This window comes from Salvelinus sp. IW2-2015, linkage group LG3 (assembly GCF_002910315.2).
Source record: "Salvelinus sp. IW2-2015 linkage group LG3, ASM291031v2, whole genome shotgun sequence".
NCBI classification, from domain to species: Eukaryota; Metazoa; Chordata; class Actinopteri; order Salmoniformes; family Salmonidae; genus Salvelinus; species Salvelinus sp. IW2-2015.
The window spans coordinates 9,110,225-9,119,531 of record NC_036840.1 but is presented as its reverse complement, the minus strand read 5'-3'; the positions used below and the strand labels follow the sequence as shown (position 1 = coordinate 9,119,531).

The 9,307-nt window shown below is 38.7% G+C and overlaps 1 protein-coding gene across 1 annotated transcript in view; it reads left to right on the top strand.

Moving 5' to 3' along the window:
• The window catches only part of LOC111956027 (B-cell receptor-associated protein 29-like), a 9,219-nt gene extending 3,710 nt beyond the window's left edge, over positions 1–5,509 (top strand). The window contains exons 3-8 of the mRNA XM_070434383.1: positions 442–483; positions 642–800; positions 1,092–1,225; positions 3,028–3,130; positions 3,243–3,334; positions 5,084–5,509. Coding sequence (XP_070290484.1) covers positions 442–483; positions 642–800; positions 1,092–1,225; positions 3,028–3,130; positions 3,243–3,334; positions 5,084–5,119 — 566 coding nt within the window. The 3' untranslated portion in view covers positions 5,120–5,509. The remainder of the gene's footprint in view (positions 1–441; positions 484–641; positions 801–1,091; positions 1,226–3,027; positions 3,131–3,242; positions 3,335–5,083) is intronic.
• Positions 5,510–9,307: the final 3,798 nt, after the last annotated feature.

Below are 9,307 nucleotides of genomic sequence, written 5' to 3'. Positions count from 1 at the left end.
ACTTTAATAATGGGAATTGATGGAAATGTATGTAAAAATGTATCACTAGCCACTTTAAACAATGCCACTTAATATAATGTTTACATACCCTACATTACTCATCTCATATGTATATGTATATACTGTACTCTATATCATCTACTGCATCTTGCCATCTTTATGTAATACATGTATCACTAGCCACTTTAAACTATGCCACTTTATGTTTATATACCCTACATTACTCATCTACTGCATCTTGCCTATGCCGTTCTGTACCATCACTCATTCATATATCTTTATGTTCATATTATTTATCCCTTTACACTTGTGTGTATAAGGTAGTAGTTGTGGAATTGTTAGGTTAGATTACTCGTTGGTTATTACTGCATTGTCGGAACTAGAAGCACAAGCATTTCGCTACACTCACATTAACATCTGCTAACCATGTGTATGTGACAAGTACATTTGATTTGATTATAATCCTTATAGTCCTTTTCCTCGGTAAGCTGATGCTAAAAAGTTTGTTTCATTTACTCACAGATCATAATGACTCACAATAGTGACACTCACCAGAGATCTTACAATCTCATACAATGCTTTTGCAATCTCCATGTCTTACTATGTTTAACCATGTCGTACCACACCTGCACGTCCTGTAGACGCTGTGTGTGAGGTGAGGAAGTATTTGGGGGCGAAGAACAACAAGGATGCTAATCTGCATCCCAGCATGTTTAACCACCTCCACATGAAGCTGTTCAGAGCCCAGAGGAACCTCTACATCTCCGGCTTTTCCCTCTTTCTCTGTAAGTCCTGGATCTGTCTGTCCATCACACCCATTGACATACTGAATCCTCACTGTGTCGTCTTCACATTGGGATGGATACTGGTGAAAACCAGCCCGTGCATGGATCGTCATAATCATAGAGACTTGTTTATTCATTACAATGACCATAACACCCTGGTCGTATTCAGGAGGGCACATCGTAGCAAAGTGTTTAGCAACGGAAAACAAAAAATGTGTTCAGATGGACAAGTTCAGGTGGCAGCTCTCTGTTAAAAATGTTTTATCAGTATTGAACACAATCTATGTGTGTTGTTTCTCTACAGAGTGCTGAGGCGGGTGATCACMCTGATCAACCAGRTGGCGACYGCGTCTAGCACCACGGCCTCTCTGCAGACCAAGGCAGAGAGTGACAACCAAACTGCCAAGAAATACATGGAGGACAACGAGCTACTGAAACAGGTAAAGTCATACCCAGTATCTTGTCTTTGGCTATGCCAGATTAAGTGATATGACATGCTATTCTATAAAATAATTTCTCTGTAATTAATATTACCTGATTAAGCTAATCAGGTAGATAATTAACTAGAAAGTAGGGGCCACCACGAAAGAATGTTTATAGAGCTGTTATCTTCCGAATAAACTCTTAAAGACCTGGTAATCTTTTACATCAATAGCAGTCAATGTTTAATCGTCACCTTGTTTAGTCTCATCTGAAAGTTGTAAATTCTTGGTTATCTTCACGAACCCTGGCTAACAAATTGAATCAGCAATACAAAATTGGGTTTAATTATTTATTTACTAAATATCTAACTAATCACACAGAATTACATATACACAGAATGGATCATTGATTAATAATTATGTCCTACAAGAAAACGTCCCTGGGAGACGGAACCTGTATGACGGCTGGTTACACAAAGAGAGAGGGTTGGGCTTGAATGAAAGCGTGGGAGGACTGAAGAACAAAGGGAGAAGCAATGCTATCGTAAATACAGAATCTTATGCATTCTAAATATTAGCCAACATTTGGAAAAGGAAAATGGAATAAATATTTACTCTGAGCTGCGCTTCAATAGGTTGGTTGTAGATGGAAGGCCGTGTTTGTCCTTTATGGATCTCTAGTCCTCTGAAGACTGTCTAGTGGTGAACTGGAGCGTGGTAGAATGGATACTTGGTAGTACCATTGTCGTGTGGTAGAACAAACACTCTGTCCGTCCTCTCCTAGCCCACGTCTACAGTTGCTGTGCTAACGCGACGGCTAGGAGGTATCACTCCTTTAGTGAATAAGAGTTCAAAGTTCATACCAAGTTGCCATGCTATATGCTCATGCTATATTCTGACTGCTATAGTCGAAATTCATCCTTCCGGCATGTAGGTTGTCACCTTCACATTGAAATTCGATGATAATTTCGTTAGGATCTCTAAGGTTGGCTTAGTTCTGTAGGTGATCTTTGTCCTTTCAACGTGGGGACCTCAAGTCCACACGTCCTTGGAACAGCTTATTATCTGAGCCCTTTTAACGTAGGACTGTCGCCCTAACGTCCTCGGGATAGAAAGTTACATTTTCATCAAGGGCTTTATATAGGAGGGGAGAGAAGGGCGTGTTTCATAGTTTATAACCAATGTCTCTTCACATGGGCAGCCCACTGAGTGAGCAGAGCTTTCTCTCATTTGGAAGCTAAAATTGCACAACAATTCCATGTGAATCTGATAACTAGAATGTGTAGACTTTCCAAGGTACAGTTTATGTCGTCCTATCATCAGTAATACTGTCTCAGACGCCAACTGATCTGACATCATATTCATTGAGTACCAATGCATATTTTCAACTTGTTGGATTACCGAAATATGGTTCCTTTCCCCCCACCTTTTGATGTTCCTAGACTCTCTATGTTTAACAAAGGCTATTCAAGAGTCCTTCTGTAGAGTCAAGAGAGGAAAGGGAGAAAGGTATTTATGGGGGGTCATAAACCTTACCCACAGGCCAACGTCATGGCACCAGTATCACTTCCCTTTCTGCACCTGAGCCCATATTTAAAAGGGTCTCAAAAAGAAGAGGAGCGCTGATCTAGGATAAGGCCCCCCTTGTCCATGGAAACGTATTCATTTTGATGTAAAAGGCGAAACTGATACTGTATCAGAACTCCTACTCAGAGATATGGTTGTTCATCCACACTAAAAGAAAATAAACACATTTTGGTATTGCATATGGTTGAAAGGTGTGGTTAATGTTTGTTAATGTTTACCTATGTTTGTTTCAGACTCTGATGGATGGGAAGGGGGACAAGGCCACAGCAGAGGGAAACGAGCTGCTGAGAAAAGAGATGGAGAAACTGAGAGGAGAACTGAAGGGCTCAGAGGAAGGTGAGGAAGAAATACACACACAATACTTTTGTGACTGACTGAATAATAGAACCAAAAAATGCATGGGAATTGGATGATAATGGGAATGCTTTGGGGTTAATGTTTTACATAGCCTTGAAAAAGTCCCAATCCGAGATGGAAGCTATGAAGAAACAATCCGACGGACTGACCAAAGAATACGACCGACTGCTGAAAGGACACCAGGTAACCCCAGACCAGCTCATACATACAGTATCTACAATTAGCCTACAGTGCCTTCAGAAAGTATTCACACCCCTTGACTTTTCCCAAATGTTGATGTTACAGCCTGAATTGAAAATGTATTACATTGAGATTTTTCACCAATCACCTACACACAATACCCCATAATGTCAAAGTGGAAATATGTTTTTTTGAAATTTCTACAAATTAATAAAAAATAAAAAGCTGAAATGTCTTGAGTCAATAAGTATTCAACCCCTTTGTTATGGCAGGCCTAAATAAGTTCAGGGGTGAACATTTGCTTAAAAAGTCACAAAATAAGTTGCATGGACTCTGTGTGCAATAATAGTGTTTAACATGATTTTTTTTATGACTACCTCCTCTCTGTACCTCACACATGCAATTATTTTAAGGTCCCTCAGTCGAGCATTGCATTTTAAACACAGATTCAACCACAAAGACTAGGAAGGTTTTCCAATGCCTTGCAAAGAAGCCACCTATTGGTAGATGGGTAAACATAAAATAAAATATCAGACATTGAATATCCTTTTGAGCATGGTGAAGTTATTAATTACACGTTGGATGGTGTATCGATACACCCTGTCACTACAAAGATACAGGCGTCCTTCCTAGCTCAGTTGCCAGAGAGGAAGTAAACTGCTCTGGGACCGCCATGAGGCCAATAGTGACTTTAAAACAGTTAGAGTTTTAATGGCTGTGACAGGAGAACTGAGGATGGATCATGAACATTCTAGTTACTCCACAATATTAGCCTAATTTACATAGTGAAAAGAAAGACATGTACAGAACAAAACATATTCCAAAACATGCATCCTGTTTGCAACAAGGCACTAAAGTAATACTGCAAAAAATGTGGCAAAGTGTTATGTTTGGGGCAAATCCAATGCAACACGACTGAGTACCACTCTCCATATTTTTGAGCATTGTGGTGGCTGCATCATGTTATGAGTATGCTTGTAATTGTTAAAGACTGTGGAGTTTTTCATGACAAAAATAAACAGCACTGGCAAAATCTTACAGGAAAACCTGGTTAAGTCAGCTTTCCACCAGATACTGGGAGAGTAAATCACCTTTCAGCAGGACAATAACCTAAAACAAAAGGCCAAATCTACACTGGAGTTGCTTACCAAGAAGACAGTAAATGTTCCTGAGTGGCCGAGTTACAGTTTTGACTTAAATTTACTTGAAAATCTATGGCAAGACCTGAAAATGGTTGTCTAGCAATGATCAACACCAATTTGACAGAGCTTGAAAAATGTAAGCATAATGGGCAAATATTGCACAATCCAGGTGTGGAAAGCTCTTAGATTTACCCATAAAGACTCACAGCTGTAATCGCTACCAAAGGCTATTTTGCAAAGTATTGACTCAGGGGTGTGAGTACTCATGTAAATGAGATATTTTAGTATTTCATTTTCAACAAATTTAGCAACATTTCTAAAAACATGTTTTCACTTTGTCATTATGGGGTATCGTGTGTAGATGGGTGAGAAAGAAAGGCTGTAACACAACATGTGGAATAAGTCAAGAGGGATGAATAGTTTCTGAAGGCACTGTACATGTTTGATTTGATATTACTGCTCACCCAACCTTGTTCAAAGCTGTCAGCACTTGGATGCTGTATATTACGACCCTGCTCAAATGTAGACAGAATACTTCAGCTCTGACTTTACTACTGTATATTTACCTCTACCACTTCACAGATATACTGTATATATATTTTTTTCCCAGAATCTTCAAGAGATTGGAGACAAAAAGGATGATTGATCGGGCTTATGACTACAGCGGTCAGAACGTTTACAGATTGTACCAAGAAACCAGAAAAAACACTGTCACGCACGCTGTCACTTTCCTTTGACATACTAAAGCACTGTGCATGGTGTCACCAAAATACTCCTCCAAAGCACCACTGAGCCGCCAAACATTAGATAAAAAACACCTGAGCACGTTTATAATAGAATAGCTACTACACCAACATAGAAATAGTGTTTATAGTATTTGCTGACTTTTGTAGAATGTCACTGTTGTGAATGAATGCCTGCATGCATGGCTGTACAAGCTTCAGATTACAGTGGTCTTCTACTGTGAATGTATTTTTGATGTAAGGGGCTTGCTATGCTGTTTTTTCCCTGTATATGGCAAGAGTACCACTGTTGCATTCATATATATATATATTTTACCTTAGCAGCTAGGCATATTACAGATTTGAGTTTTATGTGTTTTGTTAAACAAAATTAGAATTGAGTTGATATGGGTAGAGAAGCTATATTGAGTGATTTTTGTTGTTGAATATTTGATATCAATGCCGATGTTCTGTTTTCAGTCCTCTGAAGATATTCTACGTATTTAGATGTTAAGGGGTTTGTGAATATTACACAGGGTCGGTCTAGATTGAAAATCCAATATGGGGTCATGATTTTCTGTTTTGTAATAAGGTTCCCGAGTGGGCTCCCAAGTGAGCTCCCGAGTGGCGCACCGGTCTATGGTACTGTATCTCAGTGCTTGAGGCGTCACTACAGACACCCTGGTTTGAATCCAGGCTGTATCACAACTGGCCGTGATTGGGAGTCCCATAGGACGGCGCATAACTGGCCCAGCGTTGTCCGGGTTTGGCCGGGGTAGGCCGTCATTGTAAATAAGAATTTGTTCTTAACTGACTTGCCTAGTTAAATAAAGGTTAAATAAATAAAATAAGGATTTTCAAACAGTTACAAAAGTGGGAGGAGATTCCTATTCCCTCTTCTCACTCTCAGACCCCCTGTAGTGTGTCACATACAACTGTGAAGATTGTATAGACTAATAAAACCAGAGAGTATGACTGTCTCAGCCCAGGGGTTTGGTTGGGTGGACCGGGTCTGCACTTGAAGTGGGATTGACCAACAAGTCTTACTCTAGCCCCCATGCCTTAAGCACTTATCTCCCCCAAGTACTGTACATTAAATTCCAATACTAGGGGACAGAAGCTTCCCTGACTGAATAAGTGCCTTTCAGACCACTGTAGATATATTTTCTCATTGCGAGTACAAAAATCTGCTTTGAGTAAGAAAGTGTTGCAATATTTCAGTATGGCTCACTATTAATGTAATTATTATTATTTGAAAATGATTTTTTTTTTTTGGGGGGGGGGGGTTCTTCACATACAATCATGTTATCCCATATTAAAAATGTTTTCTTATTGTATAACATTTACAAGATATTCTCTTTGTTTAATCAAAGAAATACCCCCCAAAAATTAAGTGAGTGAGAAATGACATCCATTTCATTTAATTTGCTTGACAAAACAAAGCGATTCAAAATAAAAGTTTCTTGTTATCTCTTGCCAAATCAACATATATTTGGCCCACCAACCCAAGTGATTGAAATATTCACCTCTATAATATAAAAAGACTTGTTTATTCACTAATTTAGGAACAACCTTGATACAACCTGAGAATTGACCATGATGTTTTTGTTCAGAGATTTTGGCACATTAAAGGCTCTATTCAATCCGTATTGCGGAAATTCAGCGTTAGTGTGTTTAAAATACAAAGGCAATATTCCAGCTGTAGTGGAGACTGCATTCATGGTAAACGCTACTCAATCGGAAATGACCTTTACATTTCTCTCGCGCAATTGTAAAGCTTCAGCGATACACATTAAATAGAGCCCTAAAACTTTCAAACATACGTACACAACGTATACACACTCAGACACGCAGACAGACTGACCAATAAATTATGCAAATTTGCTTTACTTCTCATAATGAATATGGCACCTACAGTGGATAGTCACTGATGGTAGACAGTGTAGTGGTCCAGTGGATGTGCATTTTATATCTATAATGATCTTTGAGTTGTTAATTGTATCACAATTCATTGTGATAATACTGACATTTTCAAGACCGAGATGGATTTACTACCKGTATGCAATACTGCCACCTAGTGGATTTGATCAGAACTGAAATAAGAACACTCCTGCTACACACCTAAGGCAGAGAACAGCTACGGTAAACTGGCACAGTGGCATCTCCTGTGGCATAACAGTCACACAGACATGATGAACAGTAGCCCTGTTTATACCTGGTGCTAACGTGTCCTTTGTCCTGATTTTGTCCACATTCTGATTGTGCCCACATTTTTAGACCGGTGTAGACAATTAAAAGGTGTATTGTGATCAGATCTTACACAGCAAATTCTCCCGTGTTAAATCAACACTGAGAATGTTACATTTAACACTGGTCSAATGTCTATACCGGTCCACACTTTTCAGTGTTAAATTWACACACTGCTTAGTGTAAAGCATTATTTGCATATTTCCCAGAGTGCCTTGCCTTTCGAGTGAATTGCAGAGATACCACCCATGACTGTATTACTTAGTGACAGAGAGATGGTTGTTGCATTCATCTGTTTTCAATCCTACAGCCTGTTATCATTTAAACTWAATTATTTAACCATAAATCAGATGCCATAAACTCGTGATTTACAGGGAAAATCAGGCCTGTAGGTCACATAATGCTGTGATGTGTAATTCCTATTGRAATCCAGCCAGAGGGGATAGCCAACATTTMGAATTTTTGTTCACCGATTACTGGTTTGGGAAGGATAAGAGATGAGACAASCTAAAGAATTTAAACTMGAACAACCATTTCAGTGCCGGGTACAATAAGTCCAAGTAACATATTTGATTAGTTTAGAAAAATGCATGTTATATTTGAGTTGAATCAGACTATTTCATCAATAAATGTACATGCAAAAACAGAGATATTGAAACAAACAATTCCAAGAAATCTACCTGCAGTAGAGCATGCTGGGAAATATGATAATGATGGGTGTGGTTTTGGTTTACCACTGGTTATTAATTAATACCAACACTGGGTTTCTTTTAAACCACTGAGTGTTAATTTACCACCTGAATCAACACTACAAATGTTAAACAGAAATATCAACACGAGGTAACACTAACCAATTTGCTGTGTATAAGTGTAAACAGACAAGATCAGGACAATATCAGCACAAAGGGTGCATGTTAGAACCAGGTATAAACAGGGCTATTGAGATCACAATTTGGCAATGTTAACAGTAGAGAAACGCAGAATGTCTGACATTCTCTTTCAACAGATTGAAGCTGTCTAACAATATTATAATGTAGACTACCTTGAGAGTTGTTACAAAAATACTCAGTGACCGAAACTGGACTCTCGCTGCAGTAAAAACAATTAACCAATGGTTAACAAATCCACGTAAATACTTTCTTTGTACCAACAACAAAGATGACKTTCTATGTACTTACATTTGTGGTTTTGTGAAATACAGCAGGTACATCTATGAAATACTTCAGTTATATCAAAAACATATACAGCTGYAGTCAGAAGTTTACATACACTTAGGTTGGAGTCATTAAAACTCGTTTTTCAACCACTCCACAAATTTCTTGTTAACAAACTATAGTTTTGTCAAGTCGGTTAGGACATCTACTTTGTGCATGACACAAGTAATTTTCCCAACAATTGTTTACAGACAGATTCTTTCACTTATAATTCACTGTATCACAATTCCAGTGGGTAAGAAGTTTACATACACTAAGTTGACTGTGCCTTTAAACAGCTTGGAAAATTCCAGAAAATMATGTCATGGCTTTAGAAGCTTCTGATAGGCTAATTGACATAATTTTAATCAATTGGAGGTGTACCTGTGGATGTATTTCAAGGCCTACCTTCAAACTCAGTGCCTCTTGGCTTGACATCATGGGAAAATCAAAAGAATCAAGCCAAGACCTCAGAAAGAAAATTGTAGACCTCCACAAGTCTGGTTCATCCTTGGGAGCAATTTCCAACGCCTGAAGGTATAACCTGAATAGCCATCAGCAAGGAAGAAGCTACTGTCTCCAAAACCCCATTGTAAGCCATACTACAGTTTACAACTGCACATGGGACAAAGATTGTACTTTTTGGAGAAATGTTCTCTGGTCTGATGAAAC